General features: G+C 35.7%; 1 protein-coding gene across 1 annotated transcript in view; it reads left to right on the top strand.

Moving 5' to 3' along the window:
• Positions 1–5,494: 5,494 nt before the first annotated feature.
• Positions 5,495–20,293, top strand: part of LOC127974992 (eukaryotic translation initiation factor 3 subunit E-A) — a 41,034-nt gene continuing 26,235 nt past the window's right edge. The window contains exons 1-5 of the mRNA XM_052578669.1: positions 5,495–5,656; positions 6,374–6,491; positions 6,595–6,712; positions 13,968–14,010; positions 16,110–16,214. Coding sequence (XP_052434629.1) covers positions 5,567–5,656; positions 6,374–6,491; positions 6,595–6,712; positions 13,968–14,010; positions 16,110–16,214 — 474 coding nt within the window. The 5' untranslated portion in view covers positions 5,495–5,566. The remainder of the gene's footprint in view (positions 5,657–6,373; positions 6,492–6,594; positions 6,713–13,967; positions 14,011–16,109; positions 16,215–20,293) is intronic.

The following is a 20,293-nucleotide window of genomic DNA, read 5'->3' as shown; positions in this document are numbered from 1 at the left end:
GTTGATTTGGATTCATTTGATATTGCAAAGGAAAGCAGCTGGATGACTTGTCTGGCACTGTCTACTACTTAATAAGGCAGCTATCAGTGGGGAATGGTTTTTCATGGAAAGTTTGGCTCTGTTTTGCTATATCATCTTATTTCATTAGATCAGTTTTTTTTTCTTCTATGAACATCATGAACTGCAGTGAGACACATTTTTTAAATAATCGTTGAAAAAGAGGGCTGTCAATATTTCCTAACATGCTAATTTAGTGCAATTGAAGGAGCAATTCAAACTTGATTGAAAAGAATGACTAAAGTTGGGCTATTCAACATTCAACTCCATGTTTTTAATCAATACCTTGCTTCTTTTATGAAATTGCTTAACTTTCTAAGGCCGCAGCTTAACTCCTGACTAAAATAGTCACAATTGCAAATAAAACTTGTAAATCAGGTAACAAACAAAGAAACAAAACTACACAAAGAAATGAAAAAACGAATACATTGCAATCCCTGAATCATGAAAAAATACATCATATGAACTGGTTCTTTTGAGTCATCCAAAAAGGCTCACAAATTCGATCATTTTCTGTTATCTCTGATTTGAAGCGAACTTAGAACCGTTTTGTATACTTCAGGTTATAATAATTTGTGTTCCAAAGATGAACAAAGGTCTAATGGGTTTGGAACGTCATGAGGCTGAGTAATTAATGACATCGTTTTAATTTTTAGGTGAACTATCACTTTAAATGTAGTCCAATGAGATATTTGTTAGTCATCACTAGACAATTAAGAGAAACTAAAATGGCATGTTTACAGTGGATTTTTTTTTTTTACAAGCATCCAATCAAACTGCACTGTGTTCCTGGCATATTTTTCTTCTTATTCACAGTGTGGGCCATGGCTCCTCATTAAGACTACCTTCGTCTCTCCCAGGTTTATGTAGACTGTAGAGCGCCTGGCAGCAGCAGCCCACACAAAGGAACAGAGTAACCGTCCAGACGTGGCTGCTCTGTGGACCACCCTCCAATCTTGCACCCCTTATGGAGTCAGATAAGTAACAACAGGGGGTCTCCTTGACACTGCACTTAATAATAGTTCCCTGCAGTTTATGAGATGCCTACAGTGTCCCATAATACACATGAAGTGTATTAAACCCCAGGCTGTTGTGTAGTTTATTTATATCCCTTCCTTTATGTACTGTATCACCTATTTCTTTCATGAACATCTATCTATCTATCTATCTATTATAAAAAAAAGTATAATGGAATTTTTAACTTCCTTTCTTTCTTTCTTGTGAAGTTGTGTTCACTTTGTTGAACACAGTACCAGAGCTATTATACATGGCCACGTAAAAACCTCTATGTGTAATGGTAAAGTCTGATTAATTTAAAACAAAATGCAGAAGTCATGCAGAAGTAAGGTGCTGTTTTTTTATTTTGAGGCTTGAGGTTCATGATAGTTAAAGGAAGAAAGATGTACATTTGTGCGTGTGCACTTGGAGTGGAATACTTAATTTTGCAAGTTATTATTTTTGTGATCATACCCACCACTTTTCTCTGACGTGTCGTGGAGCATCCGCATAGTGTACTTTCCAGACAGAAGAGTTGTAAAAAAAGAAGCAACAGCATCTGGGGCAATCAGAACTTTTCCTGCAAACATTTTACTGTCTACCACAGACATTTAAACCATCCATTTCCATTTACATAAATACTTTATGTCCAAAAACATCAAGGGAGATACTTTTACAAATATATTAATTTTTATTTTTTTTACATCAAATTGATTTGCAGCATTTTGCATGGAAATGTAGACCTTCATCCATGAGCTCATTCAACACTTCGTCAGTCAAATAAGGTTATAAAAATTTACGTTAGATTTAGGCCTTCTTTTAAGAAACTGACTTTAAAGATCCAGACGGAGTTGGGTTCACTAACTTCATCCAATTGCAAATGCAGAAAGGTCTCTCTTTTTCCGGAGCAATGGGTACGTTTCCCTCAAAGGAACATCAGCCATTTAATCACCTTAGCGCTCACAGTTTCCCGTGCATTAACAAAGCCACAATTTGGTATGATTCACTGTAAAGCACAGTTCCTCTTTATAAATGGCTCTATTTGTGTTGAAATGACCTGTTAAGGAGGTATCAATGCCAAAAAACTTTTTTTAGTGTCCGCTTGCGTTTGCATTGCGTAAATTATGGGTCACCAGCGTCACCTTGACTTGAAATCTGCAGCCTGCACTTCAAAGGTGTTTTGGTGGCATGTGTTAGTCACTGGTGGTTTTTTTTGTCAAGGTTTTTAACCACAAATATTAATAAGCAACGGTTTCACATGTTCTGGCGTATTAGCTAACGTGTCAATCTTCAGGAAATATTATTTCTCCATTTCCTCATGTGTCACAAATAGGTTGCTTCAAAGCAGTAAGAACTCATACTATAATAGAAAGGTTTTGTATGAATTTAGCTTGATTCAAGTTTAACCGGACGTGCAGGAGAACTAAAAAGTGAATTTTCACCTCGTTCGCTGTCTCTGAGTCTTCTAGCCTCAGTCTTGTTTGGTGGAGCGGGTAAACGTGGATTTTCCAATGCTGTGCTCCAGGTTCTCCTTCATTAAAATGATTGGCTGGTTGAAACAGGAGAAACCAGAGCAATTTGGCCTCAGAATTAATTTTTCAAAAGTAGTCTTAATGTCAATTAGTATTCTATTGCGGTGTTTAACCTATTGCTCCTGCCTTTTCCAGCAGTCTTTGCCAGCTTTGGACTCTTTCTGGAAGTCATTGCCTTATCAAGTTTACAAGCAAAATAAAATAAAAAAAAAAGTTGATTTTGTTTGCTGATTTCAGCATACTGGTTGCGTTAACTCTAAAATGTCTAATAAAATACTTTGCTGCGATCATCATTTTTAAAAATATAATAAAAATTTAAAACACCAAAAATGTCTCCAATTTAGAAAGACTTTATGAGCTAGCATCTTATGTTTATGTCACTTTCATATAAATAATTACACCTTGATCCCTGAAAGAGACATTGGATCACGTGTACTTTTTAAATGGGGACAGTGAGGAAAAATAATTCTACCTTAAGTGCAGAAGCATTTACAATCCCCGACATGGTGCCTATTTGCACAGTTAAACCAAACCACTTAGTAATAGCTGGTAATTTCCTTATGTTAAGCCATGGATGATAATTTCACAAGAATTTTCATGGATGCCTTCCCAAACCCGAGTGCCAGCTATAGGCTTGATGAGCCAAATTGTTGAAACAGGGAAAATAAATTTTCTCATTGAAAAATTTGAAACAAATAAGTAAAATAAGAGCATTAAATAAATGAGATCCTTGCTTTTCTTTTGGGAAAAGAAAATCCAAAGTTGTCACAGCACATATGTGTGCATGCAAGATGGATGTTGAATTCTTTAGACAAAAGGAGTTTCTCGTGAACTCTGGGAATGTATGGTGGGTGTGACTGCAAAAACTACTCAATACCAAAAATAATAATAAATAAATAAATAATCAGATGATTAGTTTGCAGAGAAAACTATGTGCACACATAAAGACTGTAAGAATTGGCTCCTAGCTAAAGCAAGTGTGACATGTTTCAAAGGGAGACATTAGAAACCATTTAAACCTTTTAACCTCAAAACCAACACAATGCCATGTCACAGAAAGCAATTCAAAATCGGTGAAGACGTTTTAAACGTTTAACTATAAAGTTCTCAAACATCTATAGGCTTGAACAAAGATGTCTTTAACTATACTTCTGTTATTTTCCTTCCAGACTCTAAGTACGCCTGGGGTGAACAGTTAAACAGAGTTGGCCAAAGTGACAGCTTTACATTTGTGACTCATTCCACAGTCAGAAGAAACGAAAGGTTCTATGCTACAAGAGGGGAATTGTTTTGGGATCCAGGACAGTGTCGTGTGGTTGTCAAGTAAACATGGTGCTGGTGGAACCTATTATAGATGGACCATTTAGGAGCTGATATTGGCTCTTCTTTGCAGTGTATGGCCAACACATGGGCATCTTTATGAGACAGCTGTTGAAGTGAGGAGTAAAACCCGCTGGAAGCTCTTCTGCTCCTGTCTTCAATTTTTCAGCTGAGGTAGTCCCATATTGCATGATTATTTTGACAGTAATGTCACTGAGTGACTTTTTCCCTGTTGGACTTGTCTCTTGTTTTGATCTTGGAGTGAAGGTAGCTCTGTGTTCCAGAGAGAGGTCACTTTCCCCGGGCCCGCTGAACTCTCGCTGATACTTGTCTGCTGGAGGAATTTCAGTGGGTTCTGAAAGAGGCCCAATATTTCAGCAGGATTTTCAAAATTCAGCAAGTTTATTTGGCAAAGCATGACCTCTTTATAAATAAAATGTTTTATTGTATCAATTCTGCTGTCAGATTATAGAGTCTTGAAAGGTTTATAAGCATAGCTCCTATTTAACTTTACAAATAAATATTAGAGTATTGCACACTTAGGAGAGACTAAGTTCTATTATATTCTGTTCTATTCTATTCTATTCTATTCTATACATAGAATACAGTTTAGTGAAATTCCTATTTTATCATTTGTGTACAAGAATTAAACTTTTAATATTTTTAATGCATTCAAATGTTCAAATATACTAGTGCAGAGTAGTCAAGTAAATGTTTTAAATATATTTTATTCTTTGCATTTTGCTCTGTTCTATTTTACAATAGAGTAATTATATTCAAATGTGTTCAACTTTATATTTATTAGTCTGATTTATCTTTATTCTTATATGTGCAGATTGAGTACATTATGTAAATATTGTATTCTGTTTTAAAAGTAAAAAAAAAAAAAACTTTATTTGTTATCTTTATTATATTCTAGAGGCAGAAAATTAATTAGTGAAATCAATTTTATTAATAAAATTATATTTTATTCTTTCAATTTATTCTGTTATTTTCTATTCTGCTCTTTTTTTAAATTGGGTATTTATTACACCTAATTCTTTTCAAATTCTATTTTATTGTGTTTTATTTATCTCTATGCTATTCTATTAACACGGAGTAATAATAAATTAATGAAGTAAATTTTATTCATTCCATTCAATTCTGATTTATTACATTCTATTAAAATTATTGCAGTTATAAGTTATCTTTTGTTATCTAACATATTCTATTAGCAAATAGTCAGGTTTTACAAATAAAATTGAATTTTATTTAAATTTATTCTGTTCTGTTTTTCAATAGAGTATGTTTTATATTATAAAACATAATTGTTTACATTTTCTAACTTTATTTTATTCTATTATTACTACTTATTTTAACTATTTTTTTTCTAGAAGTGTTGAGCACAGTTGAGTAAATGTTTTTTTATGTTACCATAGTAATGTTAAACTATGGTATTCTGTTTTGCTAACTTTATTCTGTTACATTCGGTTACATTCTATTTGAGTAAACATCTTTCTAGAAAAAAAATATTTTTATTTAAAGCAGTATGTTTCCTCAGATACTGTGTGACACTTTCACGTGCACCTGCAGATGCAGCCCATGGCTAGTTGAACTGTGTGAACGCACTATATTAAATAAAGTTTTTCCGGTTTTGAAGCGCGTCCTCTTCCGTTGTCAACATGGCGGAATACGATCTGACTACCAAAATCGCCCAGTTTTTGGACAGGCATCTCGTTTTCCCACTGCTGGAATTCCTCTCAGTAAAAGAGGTATAAGTGTATCTTACATTGGTATTTGAAAGCGTACTATAACAATGATTGAATCTAGAAGGCGGCAATGCTACTACCACGTGCGCCGCGTTACTGTAATGCTAGCCACAATAGTGTTTCCGGTAGTGTGTAAAAATCAAATAACTCAAGATTTCAGTCTGTAATAAAATAATTACAGAGCCAACGAACTTTTAGCATGAATAATATACAGTTTGTTCATAGTATAAATAACCTTTATATTAGTTATTTGCTAGACATATGCTTTCTCAAAACCCGGTAAGCTGCCTAACTAGACAGCATTAAAACTAAGTTAGCTAACGTTAGAGACAACTGGTCGATCTTTCAATTTGTTTGGCTTATTATTGTGTCGTTTATATTTATCTCATACCATTCATATCGTTTTTAATGGATGTAGAGCGGTCGGCTTTGTGGTGTTGTCTTCATTGTTTTAAGTTTCAGAAAGATATATAACGTTAATGGATTATTTCTGGCAAAGACAGACGAGGTTTTGTTGAAGCCTATAAATAACTTGGGACAGTCTTAAAAGAACCAGTAATAATTGATAAAAAAAAAAAAAAAACAATATTTGTTACACGAGTGTGTATTTTTCAGCAAAAGTGTGTTCATGAATTTACATTGAAGTTACAGTATAGCAGTTACAGTTTGTTGCAACAAAGAACTGCATGTACTGATGATGTTTCCATCACTGTTTTCTAGATCTACAATGAGCACGAGCTCCTCCATGGAAAGCTGGATCTCCTCAGTGACACCAACATGGTGGACTTTGCCATGGATGTGTACAGGAATTTATTTCCTGACAAAGAAGTACCCAGCTGTGAGTGCATTAACTTCTAACGCTCTTCTGCAATTAAAGATGCCTAATGAGATGCATGGAGTTTGGATTTCATGAGATTTATACCAATTTAAATCTTTTACAGCTCTCAGAGGAAAGAGGACTGAAGTTGTGGCTCAGCTGAAACAACTGCAATCTGAGACTGAGCCCATTGTGAAAGTGTTTGAGGACCCAGAGACCACGAGGCAGATGCAGTCAACAAGGTAAATAGTTCTGATAAACAATTTATTTAATTTTTGGTAAAATGTTACTGTGCTAATAAAACAAAATGTAATTAATAAACCCTTTTTACAAGCAATGCAATTGAGTTAAACAATGCTCTTTTGTGGCTCATTTCTGTATCCAGACATGTTTGACCAAACCAATAAAAGGTATTTAGTACACGCTTTAGGGTGTATCGTAGTTGTCTTGAAATTAAGATCGACCTTTCTGTACTTTATAGTAGATTATGTAGACCTTTACTTGTCTGCGGTTTTTACTGGAAGGCTGTGGAGAATCTTTTAAATGTTATGAAAGTAGTTTAGTCATTTTCTATTCCAAGCAACAGCTAAGATGGTACTTGTTTTCTTGTTCATCTAATGTAAATTGAACAGTGTTCAATTGCACAGTTTAGACAAGACAGTCCTCAGGGATGTGGGATGGAGCTCTGCTCGATGCTAGACGATACTCCAAACAGAACATTTGTGGCTCTTTTTCTGGAAGGTCGGGCTTAAGTGCCATTTAATTAAGTGGATGGCAGAACATCAGCGGGCATTTGTAATCACAATCGGTTTGTATTTGATTGAAATTGCCATGTGGATGAGTATATGGTTTCATTCTGCAAATTTCAGAAGAGCAAAATGCAAGAGCATCCTGCGGTGAGTTTCATGGAGGCTACTTTTAGTTTTTTTTTTTTTTCTGATGCTGACTTTGCAGTGATTCAAATATTTTGGTTAAACTCAGTCTTCATCCAGTGCTTGCTTTTCTTTGATGGATGTTCCTCATTTCTAGCCCCCGGCCAATCTAGATGTTTTAGGTTTTAATATCTGGTGTATTAGGGATTAGAGATGTTTTTATTTAATTAAAAGAATGTTGTTACACTGATCACTGTAGGCAGTAGAGATATTCTCAAATAGTCGTCTCCATTAGCAGTTGGAGGGATTTGCTGGATTAGTAACAGTGGATTCTTGTTGATTATGTTGGATTGAAAAGACATTGTTCTGCTCTCAATCAGTCGCCATCAAACCTAGACAGAAGAGACAGCACAGCATTGACTTAGTGGCCGGTTTATCCTCTGTATTTGATGTGATTTAGGCTTGATCTTGAGACTGCTATAGACTTAATCAAAAGAGTTCAAATATTTGAAACTCCGCCGATGTTCTATGCCAGGGATTTCCAAGCTTTTTTTTGTTAGCTGAACTTCTTTGGCCTAAAATATCTACTTTAAGTAGATATACTGTACTGATATTTAAGTTAATATTTCAATAATTTAACGAGTCATATATATAGATTTTACATTTGCTTTATTTTACCATTTGTTACTCTAAAGATTAGTGTTGTTAATTTGGGTAATTTTTATACCAGTGCCTTTGACATAGTGCTCATTTTTAGTGTGGCTATTAAATTTAGTGTTGCAGATTTGGTGTAGAAACTAGATTTTTGTAAGCTAGATTTTTTTTACATATCCTAAAGAAAATAAGTGGTGTTTCCTTCTGCAAAATACACTGATATGATGCCAGAGTGTTGTATTGCAGTTGTTAGCGTGTTCTTTGTTGTTCTTACTGCTATTCTATACTCAAAATCTTAAGTAATTGTTTATATCTCTCCTCAAAAAGCAAATTGAGGCATCATTCATATCCTTGGCACAAACCATATACAATGTATACTCAAGGGCTGCACGATATTGGGAAAAAATGACATTGCGATATTTTCTTTTTCTGCGATATATATTGCGATATTTTTTCTTACAAACAAAAATGGGGTGAGCACACTTACATTCTCATTTTAAATGATTTAAACATCGACACCATCGTGTCAATTGATTAATATGCCAATGTCAATGATAAACTTTCACTCTATGATGGTTAAGCTGTGCAATTAATCCGCGAATCACATTCGTCAAGGGCCGGGGAGCAGCTGGCCCGTACAGTTAATGAATAATGGATCAACTACGACAGCCTACATCGCACATCCTGCGATGTGACTATCGTGGATTCGTACATCGCGATATCAATGCTTTAACGACACATCGTGCAGCCCTAGTATACTCGAAAGTTTAATACTTGAGGTTGGGTGTTTGTTGAAATTCGTTTAAAATTTGTTTGCCGGACCAATAAGTGGTCGACCGTTTTTCTTTTTTTTTTTTTTTTTTTTTTTTTTGACTGCCGATATCTTGAAAAGCAGGGGGCCAATAGCTGATATATATATAAAAAAAAAAAAAATTAAGAAATTGTAAATAATTTGATAATGGATTCAAAAATAAATATGTAAAATAAGCCCTATTCGGACGGGACTAGTTTTACAGGGGGTCGTTAGAGAAATCTGCGTTTCACAGACGTTCTTGGTGATTTTAATCCCGTCTGAATCTGCCACGTCTGTGTTTTTCTCACACAACCTCTGTGATAATTCCAGAGCAAATTACCTACCGTTTTTCAGCAAACTCAGTGATCCTCTGAGAAAACTAATCCCGTCCGAATGCGAATGTCTGTGATTGCCGGTGATATTTTATTTCACAACGCATTCCCTTTTGTGTTTTGGCCAACGTGAATTACCGTAGTTGCTCTTACCGCGCGGATGTTTGATATATTTGCTTAGCGGCAAAAAATAATACAAATAATAAAATCAAGAGCAAGATCGCGTAAACGGTTAATACCGGCTATTGTAATATCAGCATCAGGTAATATTACTCACGTTCATTTATGTACTCGGTTACATAATGTTTTAATTACGTTTAATAAAAAAAAAGAAAAAAAAGGAAAACAAGTTAAACTAAAGAAACCATACATTAACATGGTTTTGCTATACTAGCCATTTAGTATTTATTGTGTAATAATACTAAGGCAATCATTCTGAACGAATGCAATGCACGCATACAGAGCGCGTGATCTCTGTGACGCCCGGATGCACAAATCAGACCCTCCCACCTCTGTAATAAACACGGAGATACTAGTCCCGTCCGAATTGGTACATGAAAATCACAGACGTCAGGTGGTAAGAATCGAAACTCAAACGTAGTTTAGAAAACTAGTCCCGTCCGAATAGTGCTATAGACATACTTTAGATGGCAGTATTTTTCACAAATAAAATAAATATTTTATAAAAATGTAATTTAAAAGGAAGGAAACACTATGAAAATAACTAATAGGGCACTCAATATTCTGGGAAGATTGTGTGCATTGGGAATCATATTTTTCAAATATATCCAGGGTAACATTAATTTTACATACAGCACACAAAGAAAATGGCATGAATATGACAGTGGGCAAATGCATAAAGCAAAGCATAATTTGAAATCACAAGTTCAAAGTTTTCAAATAAAAATCCCATCTCAAACAAATTGGTCAAGCAGATAAGCTTATCTGCCAATGCCGATATTTGAAAAATGCCAGATATCAGCCTTGGCGATATATCGGTCGACCACTAGTACCAGTTGTCGCTTATTACTTGTAGCTGTTTTGTATCTCTGTTTTGTGTCTGTTCAGTGTGTGAAGATCTGTACTTAGTTATTGTTTAATTGCTGCTTTAAGTAGCGCTAATACTAGCACCGAGTTTCTATGTGTTTTATCAGGCTACCGCTGTGTGTTTGTGGTGTCTCTACAGTGAGAAATCTCAGTAGGTGGTATTGCCTTCCCTAGACATTTTTAAAGACCAGTTTGCATTTCGTTTCTCCAAAACATGCTTTTATCACAGTTCAGGATTAAGTTTGTGGCGTTAGATCCAGGCACAGTCTTAATTAACACACTCAAATGGATGTCTGCTCTTCATTAACGAGCGACTTTGAAGTTTACTTGTTCGATCTGAATATTTCGGGTTTCGGTGGGCATTTTTCGGTGTCTGGAGTTTCACAGGCCGAGACGACCACGAGGAAGTGCAGATCAGGACTAGTCTTTATTTGTTCTTTTATTTGTTAATAGCTGCTCGTGTGTGACTTGTTTCTTTTTTTTTAAACCTCGTCGTCGGATGTTTACTGGATCAGCTCTCTGACAATGTCGCTCACGGAGCGGATGCTATAAGCAGGTGATCTCATGTTTGGAAATCTGTCAGGACCATTGTCCAGGAGTGTTAGGACATATGGAGTGGCGATGGATTTTTTTTTTTTTTTTTTTTTTTCTAACAGACTGAGTGTGAAGGATGGATGAGCTGCGCTGAATGGCTGAGGGCCGAGTTATCTCGCAGTTCCCTCAGCACCAATACATTGACCTCCATAGGAAAACCTGTCCAGTCTGTTCCTCATTTCAACCCAGACAGGAGGTGGTGAGAGCTGACAGAGTAAAGGTGTAATGTCCTCTTCAGCAGACAGATAAACATGGATTGACTATTAGTTTTTGGAGATACTAGGTAAGGGCTGAGGATGTTGGTTGAATGCAGAAATTCTCTGTAAGGACAGTATACAGGGTCCAAATCAGGTTTGATGCAACAGTTTTTAATGACAAGACAAGCGATTTAAAACAATCAGTGTTCTAATCAATAGGGCTGGTCCGAATGCCATTTTTTGAACTTCGAATCTTTGGTAGTTATCCAGACCGAGTATTCAAAGCTTAGTAGGGAGGGGGATGAACATATTCTTCTCTCTAACACCAGCATGCCGCTGTAGAAATATAAGTCAGACAATTGCAGAAATGTATTGCTGCTGCTTGTGGCTAGTTAGGTCAGTAAAATCGGATTTACATGGAGAAGATAGATTGTTGTATTGCTTATCGCTGTTAGGACACTGTTTAAGGAGGTGGCTTGACTCCACCCAGAGTCCCAGCATCTGTCAGATGATAGTATAATGGAACAGAAGCGTTTCTGCAAGAGAACGCCTTTATAAACAGCCTTTGAACCTCCCCACAAATAAAATAAACGTGCAACCTCCTCTTTCTGTCTGGAGCACACAGTGACGCATGGCTTCGTTTGCCGAATTCTTCAGAGGCCGGCCACATTTGGCGGAGGTGGTCGTGTGGTGAGCGTGCTTACCAGCCCCCCCATGCCGAGCATTTTACCAAAACTCAGTGATACTGACAAGTAGAAGTAGATTCTCCATCTCACCTGGTGAAGGAGACAGAATGTTTGTTTCGTTTCTTCATTACCTTTCTCTCTTTTTTTAATTAGTGGTGATTCCTAATGAATACTTACTAAGGCTCATATTTAGGCTTATTGGTTTTTCTAAAGCCCAGTATTAAATGTTGGTGTATAACTTATCCCGCAAAGTTTGTGCTCCAGATATGAATGATACCTTGAATCACGAAGCTGGTTGAAAATTGTGTGCTATTACAAGTAATCCGAACAAAATAACAACTCATAGTTTTATTGAAGAAGACCATTAGGCATATCCATTTTCATTGATTTCTGGCATAAATAGAGGTGAGTTGAGATGTGTCTCAGGGAGTAATTGGAAGAGAGAGGGACAGCGGGATAAAGAAATGTTTTGTGGCAGTTTTTAACTTGTCGCCCATGTGAGCACCATAGCTCAATGTGTTAGAGTAGTGCACATTATCACTAAGCCACAGCTTCAGTCTTTCTTTATATACAGGTGCTGATCATATAATTAGAATATCATCAAAAAGTTGATTTCACTAATTCCATTCAAAAAGTGAAACTTGTATATTATATTCATTCATTACACACAAACTGATATATTTCTAATGTTTATTCCTTTTAATTTTGATGATAACTGACAACTAAGGAAAATCCCATCCCTGACTTTGACTTTACACTGGACCTCATGCTACGTGTATTGTGTGCATTTCCTCTCTTCCTCCAGACTCTGGGACCTAGATTTCCAAAGGAAATGCAAAATTTACTTTCATCTGAGAACATAACTTTGGACCACTCAGCAGTAGTCCAGTCCTTTTTGAAGTGAGACGCTTCTGATGCCGTCTGTTTTTCAAGAGTGGCTTGACACAACTTGAAATGCAACAGCTGAAACCCATGTCTTGCATACGTCTATGCATAGTGGTTCTTGAAGCACTGACTCCAGCTGCAGTCCACTCTTTGTGAATCTCCCCCACATTTTTGAATTGGTTTTTGTTTCACAATTCTGTCCAGGGTGCGGTTATCCATATTGCTTGTACGCTTTTTTTTTTCTTTTTTCTACCACATCTTTTCCTTTCCTTTGCCTCTTTATTAATGTACTTGGACACAGAGCCCTGTGAACAGCTAGCCTCTTTTTCAATGACCTTTTGTGTCTTGCCCTCCTTGTGGAAGGTGTCAATGGTCATCTTTTGGACAACTGTCAAGTCAGCAGTCTTCCTCATGATTGTGTAGCCTACATAACTAGACTGAGAGACCATTTAAAGGTCTTTGCAGGTGTTTTGAGTTAATTAGCTGATTAGTGTGGCACCAGGTGTCTTCAATATTGAACCTTTTCACAATATTCTAATTCTTGAAATACTGGGATTTGGGTTTTGGGATTTTCCTTAGTTGTCAGTCATAAACGTCAAAATTAAAAGAAATAAACGTTTCAAATGTATCAGTCTGTTTCTAATGAGTAAATATAATATACAAGTTTCACTTTTTGAATGAAATTGGTGAAATCAACTTTTTGATGATATTCTAATTGTATGACCAGCACATGTATACACACACACACACACAGAATATTTTACTGTCTGCATCAAGTTACACATCACATCAATGCACATAGAAAGCATAATATATATAAGTGTCTACTTTAATATTTCAAATAACGCTTGTATAAAAAAAATATGTAAAATGTTCTTTTATCATTCAATAACAGATGTGTATATATGTAAAAAAAAAAAAAAAAGATTCCTGTGCTTATTTAAAAAATATAAAAGATTAGGAATAAGTGATCATACTATACTTTATTATATTTTAAATGATTAATAACTTCTTGCTGATAAATGGGTAAAACCTAGTTGTTAAAACTATAGTGGAAAAGATGGTTTAAATTTAAAATGTGAAATTAATTTTTTTTTTTTTTTGTCATCCTTTTACAATTTCAATATCATGTAATGATTCTTGTTTTAATTCTGCACAAATCCAAAAATATAATTAAAACCGTACACATTCAAATTTATGGAGAAAACAAAAAGAAAGCTGTTTAACATATTTCAATTATTTTTGAAACCCACTTTTTGTCTTTGACTCAAATGTGTGTATATTTTTAATAAAAAAGGTGTTATTGAATATGATTTCAATTTAAATAAGGTGTTCCGAATTTTTTTTTTATTTTTTTTATTTTTTTAAATAAGTGTTTTTCTTTCACTATTGCAACCTTAAGAAACCCTTGCTAACCCCAAAATGTTTGTCTTCCAGGGACGGGCGTATGCTGTTCGACTATCTGGCTGACAAGCATGGAGTAAGTACTTCTGCTGACTCTTCCACCCCTCTGAGGAGTTCTCATGACTCTTCTATGAACCCGGTGTTGTTTTGGGGGGCCAACAGGAGGGGCGGCCCTGAGCAGCAACACATTAAATGACTTCCCAAAACCTTAAGTCATTTTTGGGGATTTTATGGCTTGCAGAAATTTCTGCGGACATTTACATTCTGTGGCGAATTGTTCATAATAAACGGAACATCTCGGGACCCGTGGGTATGGCCTCAAGAATGCTGGGGATTCTATATTTGATTTCACGACACTCCCACCCCAGCATTCTGAAAGTGACCTGAGGCCTGTCCTCAGTGCACCTTCACTGCATGGGTTGAGCCGTCTTTACGACACGATCCTCGCCTTAACAGCCCTCTTGTCGCCCGCCCCCAGGAAGGCCCCTGTAGCCTTAATGACATCCGCACCACCACAGTTTACTGTGACCACACAAACACAGACATTTACTACACACACATACACACACAATGAGCTCTCTGTTCTGAGAAACTCTGCCAGCAAGTTTCCCAAGCGTGATCTACTGAACTGTCCGTCAAACTGCTGGTACTCTCTGGTCAGTGCTGTTAGCTGAACTTGGGGATTGCAGTTTATTTAAAATGGTGAGGCCATAATCTTGAGGTCACATGAGGTCATGTGTGGTCACAGTTTTCCTGACAATGTTCAGTGATAGTATACTGATCACTTTTAGGTAAAATAATACACCAAGCACCAAAATCACAGTCAATCAAAACATTTTTAATGTTTAAAATAATAGCTTTATTTGATTTTTAAAGGAATAGACATGTTGTGCACAATAAGATGCACTTTGACATACTGGATTTGAGAGCTATATTTGAGGGGAAGATTTTCAGCGAATAATAATTTAAAGATTTATTCAAAGGGACGGATTCACTATGAATGAATTGAAGCCAGCGACAATTAGATTAGTTGTGAAAAAATACCCTTGAAATATTTTAACTGGCCTCGCACCCAGATGTCATCTTGCAATTTATACGGTTGACTGTTGACAAGTATGATGCAAGGCAACAATTCCATAAATGGAATTATGCCCTAAAATTCAAGATATTGGTGCAAAAAAAAATGCCCCTTTATGTGATATTACACGAGCAGCGAGAGCAATATTAGATGAGCGCTGTTTGTTCGAATATCTTTTTTTTTTTTTTTTTTTAACCGTTCATATTGCGTTTTTAAGTTGATATTGCGTTATATTTTTAAAACATAGTATTGTGGTTTTTATGTGGTCAAAGTCATAGCAGAATTACCATGTTTCTGAGCAACACAGCAGTGTTTAGTTTCTGAATGAATCCACATTTTGAGCAAATCAAGTGAACCAATGATTCATAAAGAGTTGTTTACATCATTCCTGAATGAATCAGCCTTGGAAGAATGACTCCTAAAGACATTTACCGCCACCTGCTGGCAGATTTAGTTTCTTATTTAGAGAATCATTTCATTAACAATAAATTCTGGCATTTACTCACCCTTGTTTCGTTTTAAACCTTTATTTTGTGGAACATGAGGGTATTATGAAGACTGTTGGTGACAAAGCTGTTTTGGTTAATGACTTTCATTGTATGAACAAAAAAATATGGAGATGTTTCTCAAAGTATCTTTTGTGTTCCATAGTTTGTGTTAAATGTGTAATACATTTTGTTGAATCAAATAATTTAAAACGTTTTTTCGAAAGCTACAATTTGTAACACAAATATATCTTAAATTTTTTGTGGGTACTTTCACAGTAACTTTTATTTTACGATTAATTAATCAAAACATCAGTTAAATAATTAGATTAAAAAATTAATAGACTGACAGGCCTAATTTCTATAAATTAAGATTATATTTATAATACCATTTCTAGGATTACTCCGATTTATATTTATTATTTTAAAAAGTTTTTAATCCTTTAACTAATTGCTAACTTGTGTAAGCAAGTATAATGCTTCATATAAGTTTTAGTTCATATATTAGAAATTTCCTTATTATGCTTCAATGGCACATAAATATGTATTTTATTTATCACACGTAGTGTAAACTGTTAATGTTTGCATTTTAACTTCTGGCTTTCCTTGCAGTTCCGCCAGGAGTATTTGGACACCCTGTACCGATACGCCAAGTTCCAGTACGAGTGTGGGAACTACTCAGGTGCAGCGGAGTACCTCTATTTCTTTAGAGTCCTGGTATGTGTCTTACCACACCCCTGTTTTTAACAGATGACAGAGTTGTGTTTCCTAGCATTCTCCTCTGGGACGTTCCCAGCGGGGCAATTTTCAAGAGCTTCTTTTCATCATGACACCCTTTCATTTTCTCTTTCGTAAATTGATGCCATTAAAGGCATTCTTGGTTAATAAGTTCTTGTCTAATGGACAAACAGTTTTATTTTGATTGAGAGTTCCCCTGTGAGTGTTAATTAAGCCAAACGGTCGCCCTATTGAGAGTTTGAATTATTGTCTCTGCTTAATATGGTCCTGCAGCTTTTTTTAGTTTGAGACTCTGCCAAATCCCATGAGTTACGAGCATTACGTATGCACTTAACATTGTTTTTCAAAATGATGCAGATGAAAAGTGGACATGACTCGCTCAAAGGTAGATTTTCTCAAATTAAAATCCAAATCCTTTTATTATGAAATATTGTGTCATTTATCCATGTTATCCATCTGTTATGGCAAAACGGGCAGCTTTTTTTTTTTGCACGAGGCAATCCGAAGAACTAAAAGCTCCTGATCTGTAATTACTTCTCAAAAGTGCCATCCCATGGCTTGTTAAATTCCTTGCAAGTTTTGAATGCTGAAAAGAACCTCTTCAAGGACTTGGTTAAGAGTTGTTTCAGGGCTGTGTTTAGTGGCGGCCTTCATAAGCTTATGGGTTTATGGGCAGTGCTGCTCCCCATGTATGATTGGTGGGCATTTTGTGGCCTAATCACTCTTGGTTTGACAGGATTCCCCAGTTTTTGCAAGGGTTAAAGGTTACACAGCTTGCTCTATATAATCCCTGTGCACCAAAAGCAGACTTTTCAACAAAAGATGACTAGAATTTGTGTTCTTCCAACAGTCAAACCATTCTGAGTATTTTATTGAGCCAAAATCTTATTGGATAACAGGATATTAAGGCCACATACACAATGCAGTTGAAAGCAGCCCAAAACAGTTATTTTTCTTCTTTCCATTTTCTAGTCTTTAAATTATAATTTGAAAATGTAAAATATTTAATAATTTAGTTCTTATCTGTGAATAAATCAGGCATGTATTTTTTTTTCATTAATCTCACTTGACATTTGTTATAATTGTCTAAAAACGGCGCAGCCAGTGACGCAGAGGTTGTTAAAATTATCAAATGACAGAAAAGTGTTTACTATTATTAAAACTATTATTATTATTAAAACAAATTAATTTGTATTTTGAATAATAAATGGATATAATATATCCATACATATCCATCTCATGTGTTTACATATTACATATTACATAAATATTACATATTTCTGTTTGTAAATTGGAAAGATTTTTTGGGAAATATGCTTTTCAGATGAGCGCTTTAAATGTTAAAATTATATATATATTTTTCTTTTTAAATTTTTTATATTTTTGTTTCATTAATTGTTGACATTTAACATGGATGAAAATTTGAAATTTAGTTTCTTGAGAGAGAGAGAGAGAGAGAGAGAAAGAGAGAGAGGTATCAGGTATTGAGGTTTCTTTTTTATTTTATTATTAATTGCTCATGAAATTTGTTATAAATGTACTTTAATGTACTAGCAAAAATTTGTTTAAATTTATGAGGTGTATGTCACAATTATTGGATGACAAAAGTTATATAGAAATATTTACAGTATATGCAAATATACCTACATGCATTTTTATATTACAGCTACAGCAAAAATAATTTTTCATTTATTTATATATATATATATATATATATATATATATATATATATATATATATGCCACTTAAAACACCTTTTCTTAGTTATTTGTTCCTAATTTTTGTTTATTTATTGTTCAAGACTTATGAATTGTTGACATTTAACATGGATGAGAAAAAGTAAATTAGAATTTTGGGTTTAATATTTTAGTGTTTAACATCCCAAGATAGGGTTTTCCACATGCTGGTTAGTTGTTGCCTGACGATCTCCTTGTTTGGACAACATTTAAAAGGCTAAGTGAACAACCTTACCAAAAACAAAAAAAAATCCAAAATTATCTGATTTGAGCGTACAAGAGTTGTTTGTTTTGTCTTGAGGTGTGAAACTAGCTAGCGCTCACAAACACCTTCATCTTCCTCTAAGTTCCCTGTATCAGGATGACGACCCCTTTACCTTTTTTCAGTGTTGTTGTTTGGATCAAGATGCACAGAGGACTTGGATTAAATAATTTTCACCAGTGGAATACTTTTGGAATCAGATAATACCAAAGTAGGTTTGTGGGGGAAGATAATTGCAGTTCACTGAGAGTACTGGCAGTATCCATGTTACACGTGCGTACTTCTTATTTCCTCTATAAACAAAGGGCTCATTGCTGGGGCTCTGGTGTTTGTGGCTTCTCTCCCACTGCCTGTAGAAATGAGTGAAAGATGAACTTGTGGGGAAAAGCGGCCGGACGCTCAGGGCCCAGCGCAGTGCTGTCTAGCTAGTGGGGCGGGGGGCAAATGATGGCTGGGAATGAACAAATTGACCCGCTCCTTTCTCTCTGGCCGGAGTGTGTGGAGGTAGTCCAGTGTCTTAAAGAGAGGTGCCCATTGTCAAAGCTGCCCTGGGCCAAGAGTGTTGCTAGAGGCTCTATGCCTGGCTAAGTTATCAGACTCCCTTGACTGTTTCTCACGTAACCACATAGCCTGCCTTCTCACATGGAATGCACTCCCGTTTCTTCAGACCTGCTCTCACGTATGATTCACTCGGCCTACATTGTTGTTCAAAAAAAGGCTAAACATTTGCCAAGCGACAGTGAGGCGCTGTGGCGAAAAGTGACCGAAAAGAAACCCTTTATATAATTTGGAATAATCTTGGTTTTAGCATTTCAGAGGTGTGAGGAAGTCTGTGTTGTTTAGATTTGCAACATGTTTCCCATTTGCGAATGATTTGCAGCGTCAGTCACGCTGTTTGTTTGTTTGTGTCCCTGTGGTTTTCGTGGGAGCCGAGGGAAGGAACGGCCGACAAGCCTTGAATTACACCCTTCAGTTTTTGTCACACTTTTTTGCATATTCATTAGTATAGATGCTAAAAGGGATACTTGAGTATTCAGTCTTCATTTAGTCACCCTCATGTGGTTCCAAACCCGTATGACTTCCTTTTTTTTCTGCAGAACGCAGACAATATTTTGAAGAGTGTCTGTACAATGGAAGTCAGTGGGGCTTAAAACAAGACTAGACCTCATTGACTTTCATTGTGTGGCACTTGACTTTCTCAACGACACTGTAGCAATTTTCACACTACAGTTCAAATATTTTGGATTGGAGAACATTTTCTTTTTGAAAGGAGTCTCTGCTTAACAAGGCTTCATTTATTTGATCAAAAATACAGCAAAAACCATAATATTGAGAAGTTATTACTATTTAAAATAGATTTTCTATTTGAATATGCACCTAATATTTTTCTTCAGTGTCAGTGACATGATCCTTCAGAAATCATTCTAATATGCTGATTTGGTGTAAGAAACAGTGGAAGTGGTGATAATTTTTTCAGGATTACCTGATGAATAATAGAAAATGCTAAAGAACAGTAGTTTAAACAGAAAACTTTTGTAATATTATAAATGTCTTTACCGTCAGATTTGATCCATTTAATGCATCCTTGCTGATGGCTTTGTTTCAGGAAATGATAAAAAAAAAACAATAGTCTACTCATCATAGAAAAACCACATCATTGTTGCGAACATTTTGAGTAGATTAGAGCGTTCACGGGAACCAACCTTGTTTACGCCGTCACTGCTTAATCTAAATAAACCAAAATAGCTTCCAGAAATTCTCTCTATGTTTTGATGCAAACCGTTATCTTCTCATTTAAATTTCCAGATATTGAAACTCAATACCTTAAATTTTCATCAACATTGGAAAGGAGTTTGGAATAGCCATTATGTTAAAGTGGATTTAGTTGAGTTTTCTCACCAAATACCTGCCCCATTCTTTTCTTTTTACTTTTTGTCCACCCCGCTCAAGCCGGACCTCCCATTTCCTAGCTCCTAGCATGGGAGATGTTAGGCTCTAGAACTCCTCTAGCGTGGGAAACACACAGCCATTTAACGAAGGAAGCCAGGCTTGCAAAATC

The sequence above is a fragment of the Carassius gibelio genome, chromosome B16 (assembly GCF_023724105.1).
Source record: "Carassius gibelio isolate Cgi1373 ecotype wild population from Czech Republic chromosome B16, carGib1.2-hapl.c, whole genome shotgun sequence".
Classification (NCBI taxonomy): domain Eukaryota; kingdom Metazoa; phylum Chordata; class Actinopteri; order Cypriniformes; family Cyprinidae; genus Carassius; species Carassius gibelio.
Note: the sequence above shows the minus strand (reverse complement) of the source record. Positions and strands in the feature narration are given on the sequence as shown.